Source organism: Triticum urartu, chromosome 2, assembly GCF_003073215.2.
Source record: "Triticum urartu cultivar G1812 chromosome 2, Tu2.1, whole genome shotgun sequence".
NCBI classification, from domain to species: Eukaryota; Viridiplantae; Streptophyta; class Magnoliopsida; order Poales; family Poaceae; genus Triticum; species Triticum urartu.
Window position 1 is genome coordinate 573,474,688 of NC_053023.1, and position 17,901 is coordinate 573,492,588.

Here is a 17,901-nt window from a genome sequence, read left to right on the forward strand (position 1 = left end):
ATCTCATGACGCTTTCATTGGCTGGTGCATGGGCCAGGGATCGATGACCGCTATTAATATGACCGCGTTCGGTCGTCAGCCGACCGACATGTGGAGCTGTGGCGGACACCGAAGAAACGCGCCAACGCATTTCAGTTTAAATTTGAGCCTGAAATGGGTCGACGCGGACATGAAACGGACGCGTTTTTGGTTTGAATCGACATGTTGGACCGGTGTTTTGATCCGCGATGATTTAAATGAATATGGGTGGACGAAATTAGTCGTCCGGTTGGAGTTGCTCTTGCAGCAGCTGGCTCATACAGGAACGGGGCGACGCGTCCGGTAGCACACAGCCGCTGCGTGCCGCCCCCGTGCTCACCGCCAAAACAGTGCCAACGCGCTGCAAGCTTTGGGCGTGTCACGAACTCACGATAGACAGATTCTCCTTCCCGGCCAGCAGCATTGTTTCTTTGCTAGCGCGCGTCCTCTCTCTCGCTAGCTAGCTGGTTCCCACCGCCGCCCGCTGCTGCCGCCGGGCGGTGATAAATCCGTGTGTACTCGCCCGGAAGCAGGGCTAGCTCACGAGCTTATCTAGTGCCTCCGTGATGGATCGGGGTCGGAGGCGGCAATGGGGCGTCGTATGCTCGGCGCTGCTCCTGTCGGCGCTGCTGGCGGTCGCCTCCGCGCAGTCGCCGTCCCCGGCGCGGGCACCCAAGCCAGCACCGTCTCTTCCCGCGGCGCTGCGGGCGGCTCCACGGCCGTCGTCTCCTGCCGTGCCGGCGCCCAAGGCCCCTGCCGCGTCGCCGGCGCCGAAGCAGACACCTAGCCCTTCGGCCTCGCCGGTGCCGAAGCCGCCGACTCCGCGCGCGCCAGCGCAGGCGCCAAAGCCATCGTCTCCAGCTGCACCCTCGGCATCACCGGTTCCAAAGCCGCCCGCTCCACGTGCGCCGGCGCAGGCCCCAAAGCCGCCGTCACCACCTTCGGCGTCCCCACCACCAGCAGCGCCACCGCTTCCAAAGCCGTCACCTCCACCCCCGGCGCCGTCAGCACCGAAGCCGTCACCTGTGGCCCCAGCGCCGGCTCAGAAGCCGTCTCCTCCTACGACCACTCCACCACCACAGAAACCATCTGCTCCTCCGTCTCCGACGAACTCATCCCCGCCGACGCCTTCATTGGCTCTGTCGCCCAACTTCTACGCCGCCTCCTGCCCGAGCGTGGAGCTGGCGGTGAATGATGTCGTCAGGTCGGCCTCCACCTTGGACCCCAGCATCCCCGGCAAGCTTCTCAGGATGGTCTTCCATGACTGCTTCGTAGAGGTATGGATTCGAAATAATAATATATTGTTACTCGTCTTGCATTTGGGAGATGTGTTCTACTAGCACTGCAACCATGCATTGGAGCTCACTACATGCAAACAAATGGTGACAAATGTGTGTATTCTCCTCATAGATTCTTATTTTGATTTAATTTCACATGTCCATGTTCTAGATCTAGGCCTCAATCAATCAAATTATCTTCCGGAAAATCATCTTGTTGTGATGTCATTGGAGCATTGCCTCGTCAGTTCTTACTATCTTGAGCAACTGTGATATTTGCCATGACCATGATCCTTCACCTCTCTTTAGTAAGAGAATTTGCTTTCCCCCTTTCCATATAGTGACCAAGGCCAAATGGTTATGCCAGACCAGTTGAGGCCTTTAGTTAGTAATAACACATAATGTATGTTCAAAACATTCGTTCATTGGAATGGTCTAGGCTACTTTTGCTAATTTGAGCTGGTTAGGTGCATTATTCAGACCCAAAACTTGAGCTATCATACATGTTTAAAGGTCGCCAATACATCACCAGATTTGACATCTTGCATATGTGTAACGGACAGCATTTTACACACATGTTTCTGAAATCTTACACGACAGATGCACCATGAGTTTCAACTTTCTAACCCTTTACCATCTCAGGGATGCGACGCGTCGGTGCTGATCCAGGGCAGCGGCACGGAGAGGACCGACCCGGCGAACCTCTCGCTCGGCGGGTTCAACGTCATCGACGAGGCCAAGAGGCTGCTCGAAGCCGTGTGCCCGGCGACCGTTTCTTGCAGCGACATCATAGTTCTCGCCGCGAGAGATGCCGTCACTTTTGTAAGTAGCATTGCAACCACCCCAACCCCATTGCACCCATTAACTTTGCTGCAACATATGCTTTCCCTTGCTACAATTCTCACATACTATGATTTTCCTATTTGGTTTGGCCCTCTGATCAGTAGTACTTGGTGGTGAGCATAGGACATCATAAACTCCGCACTGAATGCCGCACGGATTAGATCGTGTAGCGTACGGTGGATCGAGTGGTCCTGGTTCCGTATGCGGCAATGGCTAGCTGAAACATAGGATCAGCGGGTCTGGCTAATGAATACATACAGATACGACGGGGAGAGGGGCCCTGGACAGCTTAGTGAACATAATCCCAGCTTATGACTGGGACCTGACCATTTGACATCTGTGCATATGATCAGTATGGCACATGATTGATGGTCCCAATTTAGGGTGAACGTGGCGAAGTGCAAATGTACATAGGTGGAATTCTGAAACTTCAGAGCAGTTTGTGCTCTGAAGATTTACCCTGCATGACTGCATTTGCTAATTTCAGGCCAATCGAGTTGCGGTAACATCCACATTCACCTATAGCCTCACTTTGGTACATAGTAAATTACCATTTCTACATGCGCATGTTCACTTGATCAGTATAGCACATGGCAGATGGTCCCAGTTAACGGCGATCATGGCAAAGTGGAAATGGACATAAATGGAATTCTGAAACTTCAGAACATACGTACTCTGAAAATTTACTCTGCATTTGCTAGCATCCACCATTCACCCATCCCTTCACTTTGACACATAGTAGATGGGCAACTGAATTAACCGCATGTTTTGTTCTGGTGAGACTAATCTAAGTTCTTGGGTAAAACAATAGCTCAACTTGAAATTATCTGGAGAAGCCTTAGCTGACATACAAACAAGACAACTGAACTGATGCTCAATTTTGTGTTGTTCCAAACCAGACCGGAGGACCGTCGGTGCCCGTCTCACTCGGCCGACGTGACAGCCTCGTCTCCCTCGCGTCCAACGTGAGAGCAAACATCATCGACACCGGCTTCTCCGTGGACGCGATGGCGGCGAGCTTCGCCTCCAAGGGGCTCTCCCTGGACGACCTCGTCACCCTCTCAGGTACACAATACAAACTCTCCCCAGTAAACATCACTTTCCTACCTAGACTGGTGATATCATTGGCAGCTTCGTTGATCTGACGGCGTGCCTCCGGCATATGGTGCAGGCGGGCACACGATCGGGTCGGCCCACTGTGGCACGTTCCGGGAGCGGTTTCGTCCGGACGCGAACGGGAGCATGGTGCCGGTGGACGGCACGATGAACGCCGAGTACGCGACGGAGCTGATGCGGGCGTGCGCGGCGTCGGGGAGCGCCGCGGTGGGCTGCGACGACGGCTCGGCGGCGGCGTTCGACAACCGCTACTTCAGCAACCTGCTGGACGGGCGCGGGCTGCTGCGCACCGACGCGGTGCTGGTGCAGAACGCCACGACGCGGGCCAGGGTGGCGGCCTTCGCGCAGAGCCAGGACAGCTTCTTCAGCAGCTGGGCCGGCTCGTTCGCCCGGCTCACCAGCCTCGGCGTCAAGACCGGCTCCGCCGGCGAGGTCCGGCGGCTCTGCTCCAGCGTCAACGGCTGATCGGTCGACCTCGGCATGGGCATGGGCATGTGCATGGACATGAGCATGTAATGATGTAACACAGAATACATAGGGGGATCGAACGTGTTGAGTAGCGAGAGCTGAGGATGAGGTTGATTCGTTTTGTAGCTGATGATGGTCGGGCCTTCTTTGCTTAGGCTGCATGTAATAGATGACGGCACGCGTTTTATCTGCGACCACAAATATCAAAACGAGCACGATGATGAATTAATACTTGGTTTTTGAAGCACGATTTGTTACCAAACTCCGTGCGGAAATTCATCGTTTGGCAGTGCAGTACCCGTGTGAGGGATACAGGATTGAATGCAGCAGCGTGCCAACAGTACCCTACCCACGGACTGACAGGCCACGCTCTGAGCTTTCAAAGCCGTCGACGGGACATGTCCTGCCTGATATGTCGTCGATGGGCCCCTTACGGCATGGACATTGTACATAATTGAGCACAGTTTGGGCTCTGTGTTTGAGTAGTAGTAGGGCTTGCTACAGTAACGATGCCGCTACGTGGGCCGCCGGTAGAGACGTCACGGACCGGAGCGGCCAGAAAGTGAGTAGAAGAAGAGGAAAGATCCAGCAGCGGCGGCCGAGATCGATTGGGCCCTTGCCTGCCTTTGTTTCGGAAAGAAAGGTTAGTGCAGCTGGGCTGCAACCATCGGCTAAAAAAACAGCTTTATATCTAAAAAAAGGCTAAAAAAACACGAAAAGAAGGAAACAAATTCGACGTGCTAGGCACCCGCTGCCCAGCTCCAGTCTTTCAACCAGACCATGGAAAAAAAACAACATATCACCATCCTAGAGCTATTCGTGCAATCTAGAATGAAAGCAGAAACAACAAGCGACCAACAACACGAACACGTTACAACAACTATTTGCTTTCCACCCCCACAAGCAAGAAACAACCCTTCTCACATCACGCTTTGGTGTTCTTGCACTTGCAGCTCCCATAAGATCTTGGCTCATTATATTTGCACCGCATGCTGCAACACTTGTGGTGTCCCAATCGTAGGATTCTCGAATCTCCTGTTAAGACATGCCCAATAGTTAAGCAAATAACACACATGAAGGCATGCTTACATTGTTGCCCGCCCCACTCTCTCGGGGCGGATTGTGCGAATCCTAGCCACCACCACCCCAATCCTTCCCATCTCTATTCCTCCCATCGACGTCGCTGTATGATCTCGTCGGCCTAAGTCCAGGCGACCGGCGGTAGAGGCAGAGCTTTCCCCTCGTGCTGCGGCACATGTCCCCGATGGAGGGTCGCATCCCATCGCAGGGTCGGGCAACAACGGCATTCTTGTGTCGTTTCCCTACTTGGGGTGTTGTCCTGAAAACTTGCCTCACTCCACGCCTTCCTGGAGTTGAACGTGCGCGGCGCTACGATTGGCAAGTGTTCGACCGGTGGTGCAAAGCTGTCGGGATTCGAATTGTGGGGCAATGATGATGGTGGCATGAGGAGTTGGCTCGCCACGACTTCTTCGTCGCCCGCCTGTCATGTCCCTCTGTTTGTCATTGTGTCTTCTTTCTGTACAACAGTGAAAATGGAGTTGCATGTCAAGAGGTTGCTTGCTAGCAACAATGCCCTCTGAAAGGTAGGTTCGATGTTTAGCAGTCTTTGGTGATCGCAACAGGCAATGTCAAGGCAAGATGTGCTTGTTTCTCATGCGAGGCTCGTCACCGAAGTTGTAGATGCCTAGTCCTCCACGCCCCTGGGAGGCCGATTATTTAGCATAGCCGACAGGGGTCTCATGCATCCTTCGCGGTAAAGGCTCTTGGTTGGTCATCTGTGATATAGTTTGAGTTGCTTGCATGGTGGGAGGCGTTGAACATGACCTTTGCTGGAACAGCCTTGCTAAATCTCAGTCGAGTAAGACTTGATTCGCTATACCCGTAAGATTTTACATTGAGATCAGTGCAAAAAAATCTTCTTAAACTTCTTCTTTTTCTTTCTTACATGTTATGTCACTTGACTGAGATTTGGTTAAATTCCAGTCGACTGAGACGTAGCCACACCCCCTTGCTGGAAACCTCGACAAAGTTCTTCTCCTCAATGATGTGTGGGGATCTTTGCGGTCTGGAGTGTCCGGTTTTGGTGGGCATGATGTGCTGATTTTTGCCCCGACTCTCGGCCAATTAACGAGGCAATTTTCAACTTAATTAACAAATAAGACCCTAAAGGCTTTGGTTAGAAAAAATAGGGCATGCATGGTTTGGTATAAGAACTTGGCCAACAAATGTGTTCACAAGCAAAAAAATGATGCTAACGCTAAGATTTATCTAAAATTTGGCAAGTTTATGTAACGTTGGCAACAAAAGTTGACAACCCATCAATTGCTAGCCAATAGGCTAGCATCAAGCCAAACATCATGGAATGCCGCTTGTAGTGGGGATTTGGCGACATTCCATCAACAGTTGCTTGAGGCGCATTTAGGTTGCCTTAACATACTCGAGGGAATTGCACAAACCACCAACTTTGGGTGCTGATTTTGCACGAAACATCTACTCCACAGATTTTGCTGCACGGAACACCACACATAGGTGTAATTCATTGTGGTTAGGTCTAATCTACGGTTTAGATATGTTGATGTGATTTCTGATGGATGGGCCCCACTTTTAAGTGCACCCGTGAAAAAACAGCCACAACAACGTTTCAACTATAACTCTCAATATCTCCCAAACGTTTGGTCCAACTAAGCTTAATTATTTCCAGATTAGTAGTGGGTGCACATATGTTTTACTAAAGAAAATCCAAACTTTTCATAAATGTGAAATTTTGAATGAAAAAATTGAATGAGCTAACTAAAATTGTTGATATCTCCCGGACATCTAGTCGAAATGAAATATTCCTAGATTAATGCTGGCTAAATAAATGGTTTACTAGAGTTTTGAGCCTTTTTTTTAATGTCAAATTCTGAACAACTAAAAATTCTAATATCTACCCAGCAGTTGGTCTAAATAAGTTGCGTTTTCTAGAATGGTACTGGATACATGTGTGAGTTACTGAAATTTTCTTGTATTTTCCTGAAAATATGGAATTTCAAGTTAAAAAAATGAACGGGCCAATCAAAACTATGATCGGAGGTGCGTTAGTTTTACCTCCTGGCTGATGTGGCCGATTTTGTTTGCCATGTGCGCATTTGCAAGCGGGGCCAACTCGTAAAAACCACATCAACGTACTTAAATGCCCAATTAGCCCCAGTTGCAATTTACGATTTTCCGTGCAACAAACCGTAAAGTAGTATGTGCTTTGGTGTAACCGTGTAAACCCAACACCAATGGTTGGTGGTTTATGCGATTTCCTCCCCAAAACATACTCCCTCCGTTTTTAAATATTTGTCTTTCTAGAGATTTTAAATGGTCATCACATACGGATGTATATAGACATATTTTAGAGTGTAGATTCACTCATTTTGCTTCATATGTAGTCATCATTTAAAACCTCTAGAAAGACAAATATTTAGAAACGGAGGAAGTATATAGCATGAAAACCACCCCCTCGGATAGAATTGAAGCAGCGCCAAAGCAAAGCCCCGCCGAATCAAACAGTTGCATACTGTAGCATGTTGAGCAAGAAAAAACGCGTAGCATACGAGAAGCCGGTGCGTGTTAATGGAGATTCGGATTCCACGTCCACTCATCACGGACTCGTGGAGCGAAACTTGCAGGCAACTTCCGGGCTAGCAGACGCCGCCCGCCTTGTTCCTGGCCACTTGCCTCCGGTCTGTGCCATCGGCGGTGCGTGCGAGCCAAGCACTCGATCCCCGGCTCAGCCACGCAACCCCTGATTCCCGGTCCAACGTACGTGGAGAAGACGAGACCGGAGTTCAGCTCGGTGCATCTATCTATCCACACTACACGCGTCCGGCCGGGACGGCTTTCTGGAGGCTGGACAGGGGAGACTCCACGTTTCTTGGCAACGAAGGGGTGGCTGCGGCCCAGAAGGAATTTCGCGTCGGAGCATGTCTCGGCGTCGGTCAATGCGTTCTGGAATTTGATGCGCTTGCAAGGAGGTTGTGGAATCTCTCTCGCTCTTTCTCTCTGCGGTTGGGAGGACGGCGAACATATTCCGCGGCCATCTTGTGGACGCAGCATATCATGGCGGCCGGCCAAGTAAAGCATCGGCGAACTCCTGGTGGGATCACATCATCATCACAATGCAAATTCTCGGTGAAAACAGCGACAGCACGTACCAGAGGCAAAACATCAGCCGCGTACGTTTCTGCAAATGAAAACGAGAGGAGATGAAAGAGAGAAATTTCTTTGGCTAGTGAAGAAGAAACTGTCGCATATGCCATGGGAGATGCCTCCCTCCCCCGTGCGGTGCTCAATAATACTACTACAAGACGGCCGGCCTTTTTTGTTCGCTTTTTTAAAGCGAAAAGGGAGCCGGCGAGAAACAAGGCGGCTTGGTTGTAAAAAATTGCTTTGCTTTGGACGATGAGAGTCGGCGCAAAGGAAACGGCGCATATCGGCAAGCCTAAATACACTCGTCATCACGTGATAAAACGATCTGTACCCGACAATCGTTCGGGGAGCCGTCGCCCTCGCGCATATCTTGGCGACGGGTCACGCCATCATCCATCAATCTTTGCATTCCAACAGATTAGATACGCAACAACTTGGATTGCTCTTTCACTTTTTACGCCCAAGATTGCATACGACCGAACCTCCGTTGTCAAAAGAACGAAACGAAAAACGTTACTACTACACCCAATAACTCACGAGGCCGGCACTGCTGAATTATTGGAGTGGTTGCACGAATCAGAAATGCAGAAGATAGGATCAGAAACAAGGAAGATAAGGATGAAGAATCAAATAGTTCTCTTCAATCAAAGAAAAGAATCAATTCGTGCATGTATTCCTCGCGCAGTAGTTTATTCCTGCGCGTACGAGATGATCAGAAGATAGGCCAGGGGAAATGAGCACACTGGTCACTTGTCAACACACTGCAACTTGGCACAGAGTAACACTAATTATAACAAAATGACACTCGTTATAGGAAAAATAATGCTTATTTATAAGTTCGAGACAACTTTTCCCCAGAAGTACGCTCATTGTGGCAGACGCAGCAAACCACCTAGAGCTAATAGTTTATTCAGAGAGCAATAGCCTGGCCGGCTGCTTCACAGTAACCAAACGACAAACTGACAGTCAGAACAAATTCCACAGACGGAATAGCGACAGCAAATCATGTCTTCACTCGCACAGCACCGCGCCCTCCAGAGAATCCTCCTCCGCCCGCCATGCGAGGAGGTTGGCGAGCTTGCCTTCCTTGACCAGAGGGTGGCTCTGCACACTCTCGGCCTCGAAGCAGTGGAAGACGGACCTGGGCGACCCGGCAGAGACAGCAACCTCTTCGTTCACGGTAAAGCTCTGGTAGATGAGGACGCCTCCACAGGGGAGCTCCTGCTCCACAACGTTGTTGCAGTCGTATGCCTCGGCGTCGAGCTTCTTGCCCCAGGTGGCGGCGTGGCCGCGGCCACCAAAGATGGTGACCGCCACAGAGAACTCTGAAGGGCCAAAGCACCGGAGGACCCTCTTGACGATGTCGCCATAGGCCAGGGCGGAGGCGTCCATGCCCATGACCTCGTAGCTCGCATAGCTGAAGCCGTCCTCGGGGGTCACATGGATGGTGGAGACGGCAGATCCGTTGATGGCGTTCATGGAGTAGCCGCAGGGCTCGAAGTCGAAGTCACAGACCTCCATCTCGGGAATGATGTCGGAGATACCAGAGAGCTTGGTCATCTCCTTGGCGCAGGAAACGTGGCTATCAGCTTGAGTCTTGAAGAAGACAGAGGCCTTCTTCTTGTCCAGCCCAGTCATGCACATCTCCAGGGTGACCATGGGCTGCTCAGGTTGCTCGGTGGCATAGTAGATGTGCCACTTCTGGCCAGGCTTCGCTGGGTCTCCGATCACATAAGCATTGCCGCCAGACTTCAGGTGGCCGAAGTAGCGGTTCAGGACATCAACCTCCTCAGAGAAGCTCCTGTGGGGAGCAGGCTGTGCGCCGGGGAAGATGAACATCCCACGAGAGTACTTCACGGCAGCAAGCGGCATGCACAGCTCTTCAGCAAGCTCAAGAATCCTAGGAATGGTGAGCAGGAGCATGGTAGTCCCACAGGTCTTGATCACAATCTTCTGAGAGTAGATGAACAGGCTCGACTCAGATAGCACATAGGAGTCAAAGTCCTTGTTGGAGAGCTCGGACACAATGGTGCACCGTGCAAGATCAAGAACAGAGTCAATCTGGGCCCTGGAGAGGGCGCGCAGGCCACGACCATGAGGGTCGGCAAAGATTGATGCCTCGGAGAAGGTGATCTCGAGGCGCTTCTCGTAGCCCTCAAACCCGATCGCAGAGGTCAGGGCAGCCATTGTTGCAGTTCGAGTCAGAGAGCAGAGCAGAGAGGAACAGAGGGAGAAAGACTAGAGAACTGGTCGATTATCGTGAAGCAGCAAGCCAGAGAGATTGGTGGGAGAGAAGAGTCAGAATAAAATTGCATAAAAATCCTAAACTACGGGAAGGGGATGCCAAAAACGATATCAGGATGGCTTCTTCGCGCACTGCAGGAAACAAATTCACATGGTTAGCAACAAATCTGGAGACAAAATGTTTGAACAGAAGTGAGACTCTGATGTTTCGTCCGTGATCCTTACGTTCGAGTATGCAGCAGAGAACTTCTTGGCGCCTCCAGCAGGTCGAACGTCTTCAATGCTGTAGCCGAGGGGTGCTTCGTACATCAGGGAACTACTACTGCTAGACTTTTTGCCACCCTTTGACTCCATTAGCACATTCACTAACTGCGAAACGAGAAAAGAGGGGTTAGACAGCAGGTTCTAGCAAACTTTCATGGCTAGATAACTATGAAAACGTTTCTATGCAGTTATTTTCTTGTTAATATCAATTATTCGATGGTTAACATAACATGCCGGACATCATATTGTAAAATCGAACAACGAACAAGCGCCATACGGAACTTAAGTGACTTGATGATAGGAGCAGATTCAAGATTAAAATTAATTTTGCACAATTTAATTTCAAAAGCTTTTCGACGCTGGATTTCGACTTCCTCTAGCAAAACAATAGTAACTACAAGCAACCAGGCATATGAGCATATCTAAAAGAAAACGTCCCAGATCCAGATGCAAACTACTATACCAAGGATCAATTCTCCTACAGAAACTAGCGCACATAATCATACGGTAAAAGGAGCACAGCTACAGCGCACAGCAACATGACCTAGAAGCCGGAGATCCACAGACTACCGCGGCATAATAAGGATGGGGAATTATTTGGGTTGGCCGAAGAAACTTACAGGTTCCTGGGAAAAATTGTATGGTAACCCCGATCCCGAGCGCGCCCGCTTGTTCCGATTCCGATCTCAAGAATTCCCTCTCTCCCGACACAGATCTCGAGCCCTCCCGACGAGTTCTTCTCTCTCTTTTTTTCTTCTTATCTAGCTGCGGCGGTGGTGGCGGCGGCGAGACGGTGGGGGTGGGAGGAATTCTTGTGCAACGAGTTTGCGTGCGGCTGAGGGAGGAACCCTCGCCCCGGCCCGCTATTTATAGCTCCGCTAAGCGGAGGCGGGCTCCCGTGGCCGCCACGGAAGGACCCGGCCCGCGCGGAGGCCCGTGAGCCGGGTGGACGCGGCGCGGGGCCCGCGCCGGGGTGGGATTCGCGGCTGTGAGCGAGCGTCCACGGTGCACCGGGTCTAGGTGGGAGAGGCTGGTGGAGGACTGTCACGTGCTTCTCTGAGGTTCCGACGGTTTCCGCAGCGCGTTGGGATTGACAGCTGGGGGCGCGTGGGATTCGCGGCTGTGGTGCCTCCGGCTCACGGTGGACCGGGCGCGGGGAGGCCTCTCGGGGTTGGGGTGCTTCTGTGAGGTTCGGACTGCTTCCGGGGGTGGACAGGTGGGGCCCACCTGTCGGGGCCGGGATCGGGGCCACGTTCTGGCTGACTCGACGGGCGGTTGGCTTTGAAGATTCGGATGCCCAATAATTGCTCGGCGTGGTTTTGAAGTTTCGTGACTAGACGGGCATGTGCGACTTGTTTTCCTCTACGAACAAGCCTGGAATCTGTTTACCGCGGGAATTTTAACTCCTCGAGCCAAAAACTCTGGACAATACTTCCACCACTCAAAAGCGTATCAAGATTATTCTGTGGGAAATGTTGGGGCTATTTGGTTTGTGACTAACTTAGCCATAGCTTGCCACAATTAAGGTTAGGCAAGTTTGACCAACTTAGGTGAATGTTTGGTTCAAGCCACACCTTAGACAAGCCATAATTGGACCCCACATGACATATACACAAAAAGTGTGGCAAAATTCCCTTAGGCTTGTCAACTTATGTCTTTCATTTTGATAAACTAACCTTAGTCAAGCTTGACAAAAATGTGTGACAAAGTATGACAATACTAGTCCTAGAATCAAACAGGCCCATTATCCGCCGAACGTTTCGCCAGGGGCCAATCTTGACGAACGCTCTCAAACCTCCCTGCAAATTAAACATGTAGTTTCGCAAAATGTTACCCAAACTCAGCCAACACAAATAACACGTCATTTGGGGGTCGCAAATGTAACCCTACTTGGTGAACTGTCGCCGACTATAGGGTCCTATTTTTTCGAGGAGAAAATGTATCACGATTTGTGGTCAACCAGCTGTACATCAGTGAATACAAATTATTCGGCATGACAAACTGTTTACCATGGGAATTTTAACACTCGAGGTTTGCCTAAAAAAACACTCGAGACCCATGAAAGATTTCTGTACAACCTACTATATAAAATAACAGATTTTTAGACAAACGTCCTTCTATTTTGCCAAACACCATCGTTCGAAACCATATATTATGAGCATTTATAGTCGGGCTCCTCAAACGCCTCCTATACTTTCACACGGACGGGGGTCACAACATCGCAACTTAGTCAGGCTCCTCAAACAGGTCCTATACGTCCAGACTGTCTGGAGTGGATATAGGGAGGCTCGGATGTGCCAAGACACGTCTACCACGTCGGATCCGACAAACATGACCCACCACAAACTTCATCAAATCCCTGTGACCTAGCCGGACCAGCACTTTTCCTATCCTCTTTCCTCCCTCATCTGCGTCGGCCGTCCCCTAACTCCGTCGCCATCTTGACCCTTGGCACCGCCATCACCGCCACAGACTCCTCACCACCCTGGAATGCTGCTACGGTACGCCTGACTTTCTCGAATTACACCTCACCCTCTATGTATTCGAAAAATTGTTGGAAGGTTTTTTATATTCTTTTGTATGCAAAATGATGGATTCCGATTGTTCATCCGATGAGGAGTATCAAGACAATGAGCTTGATGAGTTCATTCAAAAGGAATTCTTTGACTCGTTGGTTTCGGACAACGAAGATGTTGAGATGGTGATGATGGTGATCAACATCCAAGACGGAGTGGAGCACATTCTGAACTTCAAGGGTTCGATCAAAGGGAGGAGAGTTTTGAATCAGGATATGATCGATGGTGCATGGCATCTCTACAAGGACTAGTTTCACCTCAGATCAACATTTCCTAAAATATTTTTTTGTTGATGCTTTTTTATGCACAAACCCTTGTTCTTGTGCGTGGAGGATGGAGTAGATGCACATGATCCCTACTTGAGGCTCAAGACGGATTGTTTCCAAAAACTCTCATTTTCTTTGCAGAATGCATGGTTGCACAGAATGCTTGCATTAGGTACCGTCGTCGATGTCGTTGGTGCAATGGTCTGGATGGAGGAGAGCACGTGCGTTGATACCACTATGATGAAGTTGCGCAGTCGCATGAAGTGCTTCTCAAAAACCTAATTTGTCCTCTCCCGATGAAGGCATTCCGGATGAAGTAGACTACAATGACGGCGCAAGTTGCAAGATGAGGCAAAACCCTAGCTTGTTCTGTTGTATATATAGGAGAACCAAAGACGACATCAATACTGGTAAATCGTATATATAGGAGAACCAAAGACGACATCAATACTGGTAAATCGTATATATAGGAGAACCAAAGACGACATCACCCCGGCCACGAGCCCCAGCCTGGGCACATGAGCGTGTGGCGTTCTCTTTCTCTCTTCAATCCATCACTTAGTGGATTGGAGAGAACCCACTATATAAAGAGATCTCACACCCCCTCCACTTTCAGAGTGGGACTAAACTTTAGAACCATCTCTTGCCATTTTTTTCACGGGTCTTTGCGATTTACTTTAGAAAATTCAATTTTTTTGCATGGGCCAAGTTGTTACTTCTAACACTAGTTCGGGTCTTCCAACCCATTTGCCGACTCCTCCAACCCATTTGCTGACTCCTCCAACCCATTCAACGACACTCTGTACGCTTATGATGGTGGTACGTTGATCTAGTCGGGTCTGTAGCCGTAGTCGCGCGAACAGGGCGCCTAGTGATGTTCGTGACGCGGTCCAACTACATTGTGTCCCGTCTCCTTGCCTTTCATGGTTGGATTTTGGGAAAGTCAAGTTTAGTTGTGTTGTACCCTCTCGGATCGAGCACCCCATATCTCATTGCTCTCGAGTACCCTCATCGGATCAGTTATTGTATGCACCATTGCTACAGTTCATCATGCCGAGACACCACGTGACGATCGGGTGTGATAAGCTCTATGTTCACATACAACGGGTGCAAGCCTGTTTTGCACATGCAGAATACTCGGGCTAAACTTGACGAGCCTAGCATATGCAGATATGGCCTCGGAACACTGAGACCGAAAGGTCGAACGTGAATCATATAGTAGATGTGATCAACATAGCGATGTTCACCATTGAAAACTACTCCATCTCACGTGATGATCGGACATGGTTTAGTTGATATGGATCACGTGATCATTTAGATGACTATAGGGATGTCTATCTAAGTGGGAGTTCTTAAGTAATATGATTAATTGAACTTTAATTTATCATGAACTTAGTACCTGATAGTATTTGCATGTCTGTGTTGTTGTATATCAATTGCCCGTGCTACCGTTCCCTTAAATTTTAATGCGTTCCTAGAGAAAGCTAAGTTGAAATATGATGGTAGCAACTACACGGACTGGGTTCGTAACTTGAGGATTATCCTCGTTGCTACACAGAAGAATTACGTCCTGGAAGCACCGCTAGGTGCAAAACCCACTGCAGGAGCAACTCCAGATGTTATGAACGTCTGGCAGAGCAAAGTTGATGACTACTCGATAGTTCAGTGTGCCATGCTTTACGACTTAGAATCGGGACTTCAAAAATGTTTTGAACGTCGTGGAGCATATGATATGTTCCAGGAATTGAAGTTAATATTTCAAGCAAATGACCGAATTGAGAGATATGGAGTCTCTAATAAGTTCTATAGCTGCAAGATGGAGGAGAATAGTTCTGTCAGTGAACATATACTCAGAATGTCTGGGTCCCACAACCACTTGACTCAAATGGGAGTTAATCTTCCTGATGATAGTGTCATTGACAGAGATCTTCAATCACTGCCACCAAGCTATAAAAGCTTCGTGATGAACTATAATATGCAAGGGATGGATAAGACAATTCCCGAGCTCTTGGCAATGCTAAAGGCTGCGGAGGTAGAAATCAAGAAGGAGCATTAAGTGTTGATGGTTAACAAGACCAATAGTTTCAAGAAAAATGGCAAAGGGAAAAAGGGGAACTTCAAGAAGAACGACAAGCAAGGTGTTGCTCAAGTGAAGAAACCCAAGTCTGGACCTAAGCCTGAGACTGGGTGCTTCTACTGCAAAGGGACTGGTCACTGGAAGCGGAACTGCCCCAAGTATTTGGCGGATAAGAAGGATGGCAAAGTGAAAGGTATATTTGATATACATGTTATTGATGTGTACCTTACTAATGCTCGTAGTAGCGCCTGGGTATTTGATACTGGTTCTGTTGCTCATATTTGCAACTCGACACAGGGGCTACGGATCAAACGAATATTGGCTAAGGACGAGGTGACGATGCGTGTGGGAAATGGTTCCAAAGTCGATGTGATCGCCGTCAGCACGCTACCTCTACATCTACCGTCGGGATTAGTTTTAGACCTAAATAATTGTTATTTGGTGCCAGTGTTGAGCATGAACATTATATATGTATCTTGTTTGATGTGAGACAGTTATTCATTTAAATCAAAGAATAATGGTTGTTCTATTTATATGAGTAATATCTTTTATGGTCATGCACCCTTGATGAGTGGTCTATTTTTGTTGAATCTCGATAGTAGTGATACACATATTCATAATATTGAAGCCAAAAGATACAAGTTTAATAATGATAGTGCAACTTATTTGTGGCACTGCCGTTTAGGTTATATTGGTGTAAAACGCATGAAGAAACTCCATGCTGATGGGCTTTTGGTATCACTTGATTATGAATCACTTGATGCTTGCGAACCATGCCTCATGGGCAAGATGACTAAGACTCCATCATCAGGAACAATGGATCTAGCAACTGACTTGTTGGAAATAATACATACTGATGTATGCGGTCCAATGAGTGTTGAGGCCCGCGACGGGTGTTGGGGATATAACTACTGGGTATAAACCGCCCAGGAGGGGCCGGGTTATACCATTGGTGACTTACCATGAAGATGGTGGATCATATAAGCCTATGGATGGCCCAAGACCCAGAGGCGACTTGAGGCCCAAGAGGATGAACTGCCATATATGTATAACTTGTATTGTAAGGCAATCATAGTTAGTCACTGAGCCGGATATGTTGTGTATGAGCCGACCGGGACTCCGTGAGCCATCGGGCGTCAACCTGTGTATATAAAGGGATGACCCGACGACGGTTTTAGGGCAAGAAACAAGAGCTCGAGAACTAGGTCAAGCGTATTCGCTCCCTGGTAATCGAAACCCAAGCAATACAATCCCAAACTGGAGTAGGCCTTTACCTTCACCGCAAGGGGCCGAACCAGTATAAACTCTCTGTGTCCTTTGTCATGTTTAACCCCTTTAAGCTAACCTAGTTACGATGGCTCCACGACTAAGTCCTTCTGCTGAGACATCTGCCGTGAAAATTCCACGACATTTGGCGCCCACCGTGGGGCTGGCGCACGGTGGTTTTGAGTTCTTAAAGGGCAGCTTCGCAGGGATCAAAGGATACGTTGTGGGCCGGATGAGCAAGAGTCGTCGCAGCAAGCTCTATATTGACGATGCCAGTTGGGACCCTGAGGCCGGCTCAATTGAGTACGGGTACCGGGTCCCCTTCGCCGGAATCCACATCTTCATCGACAAAATTGGCAAACCGGACCCTGAGCCGGACATCTGCACCGACATCATCCAGACGGCTCAGCGTGCACGACCCGCCCGAGTTCAACCCACCGTGAAGCATGCCTTTGTTGGTTTCATCCATGGGGCGGAAGTTGAAGAAGGATCTGTGTCTGGTGGTGAGACGACCATCTACTCTGATGGTGAATCGTCCACAGGCTAGACTAACTCAATGTATCAATTGCAAGACGGCTGGCTTGGGGGCTGTTCCGATGGTGACAGTATTCCGGACCCCTGCGAGCCGCCGAATAGGTTCACGATCTTCATGGCCGGTACATAGCCGGCACTTGGATCAACAACCGCCGTGGCTATGACCTCCATCTCAACGGCCGCAGCGGCGGCTGGTGCTAGCGGCACGGCGCGCTCGTCGGCTCAAGCTTTGATAGGGTTATTGGAGGCTTTGGCGACTCTGATGGGGGTGGAGGTAACCCCGAACAACTAGGAACAACACAAGGTGGATGTGGCGAAGCTGCGAGATGAGATAGCTCAGGCCAAGGAAGAGCTGGCGGCTAAGAACGCTAGGATGGTCACAGAGCGGCCTGCTTTGGACGGCCAGGCACAGCGGATTCAAGCGGGTTCCTTCCGCCTTACGTTAGATCAGAATGCTTCAAACGAGATCATGAGGAGGAGGCATCGGAGTCATCTACCCCCGGTTTATTAGCCAAGGAACCACTTCAACACACCTGGAGCAGGAACCAGTGACCCACCGGTGGTGAACCGGGCAGTCGAAGCGCTTGGGACTGGAGCGCCGGTTCAGCCGCGTGCGATGGACCCATCACGTTTGAATAATACTCCACCTCAACATGTTCGGACGCCTCCGGGTCATTATTCTAACCCTTTGGATAATATGATTGTTGCGGCAACGTGATTGGCGGCTTTACCAATTGAGGCGAGTCTCCAGCAGT

At 49.6% G+C, this 17,901-nt stretch overlaps 2 protein-coding genes across 2 annotated transcripts; one reads left to right on the plus strand and one right to left on the minus strand.

Annotated features, from left to right (window-relative positions):
• Nucleotides 1–274: 274 nt before the first annotated feature.
• On the plus strand, nucleotides 275–3,966 carry LOC125538858 (peroxidase 46-like). Its single transcript, XM_048702163.1, has 4 exons — nucleotides 275–1,295; nucleotides 1,938–2,117; nucleotides 3,038–3,203; nucleotides 3,310–3,966. Exons 1-4 carry the CDS (start codon nucleotides 585–587, stop codon nucleotides 3,717–3,719), a joined length of 1,467 nt encoding a protein of 488 aa, XP_048558120.1. The 5' UTR covers nucleotides 275–584; the 3' UTR covers nucleotides 3,720–3,966.
• A 4,764-nt stretch (nucleotides 3,967–8,730) lies between these two features.
• On the minus strand, nucleotides 8,731–10,532 carry LOC125538859 (S-adenosylmethionine decarboxylase proenzyme). The gene is made up of 2 exons (XM_048702164.1): nucleotides 10,389–10,532; nucleotides 8,731–10,295 (listed from the first exon to the last, which is right to left on the minus strand). The coding sequence occupies exon 2, from the start codon at nucleotides 10,104–10,106 to the stop codon at nucleotides 8,931–8,933; it is 1,176 nt and encodes a 391-aa protein (XP_048558121.1). The 5' UTR covers nucleotides 10,107–10,295; nucleotides 10,389–10,532; the 3' UTR covers nucleotides 8,731–8,930.
• Nucleotides 10,533–17,901: the final 7,369 nt, after the last annotated feature.

What these genes read in the sequence shown, in the direction of transcription:
- LOC125538858 (XM_048702163.1), top strand. Translation starts at nt 585, where the DNA reads ATGGATCGGGGTCGGAGGCGGCAATGGGGCGTCGTATGCTCGGCGCTG. An exon ending in CGAGAGATGCCGTCACTTTT is followed by an intron (nt 2,118 to 3,037) that starts GTAAGTAGCATT and finishes GTTCCAAACCAG; the next exon opens with ACCGGAGGACCGTCGGTGCC. An exon ending in CGACCTCGTCACCCTCTCAG is followed by an intron (nt 3,204 to 3,309) that starts GTACACAATACA and finishes CATATGGTGCAG; the next exon opens with GCGGGCACACGATCGGGTCG.
- LOC125538859 (XM_048702164.1), bottom strand. Translation starts at nt 10,106, where the DNA reads ATGGCTGCCCTGACCTCTGCGATCGGGTTTGAGGGCTACGAGAAGCGC.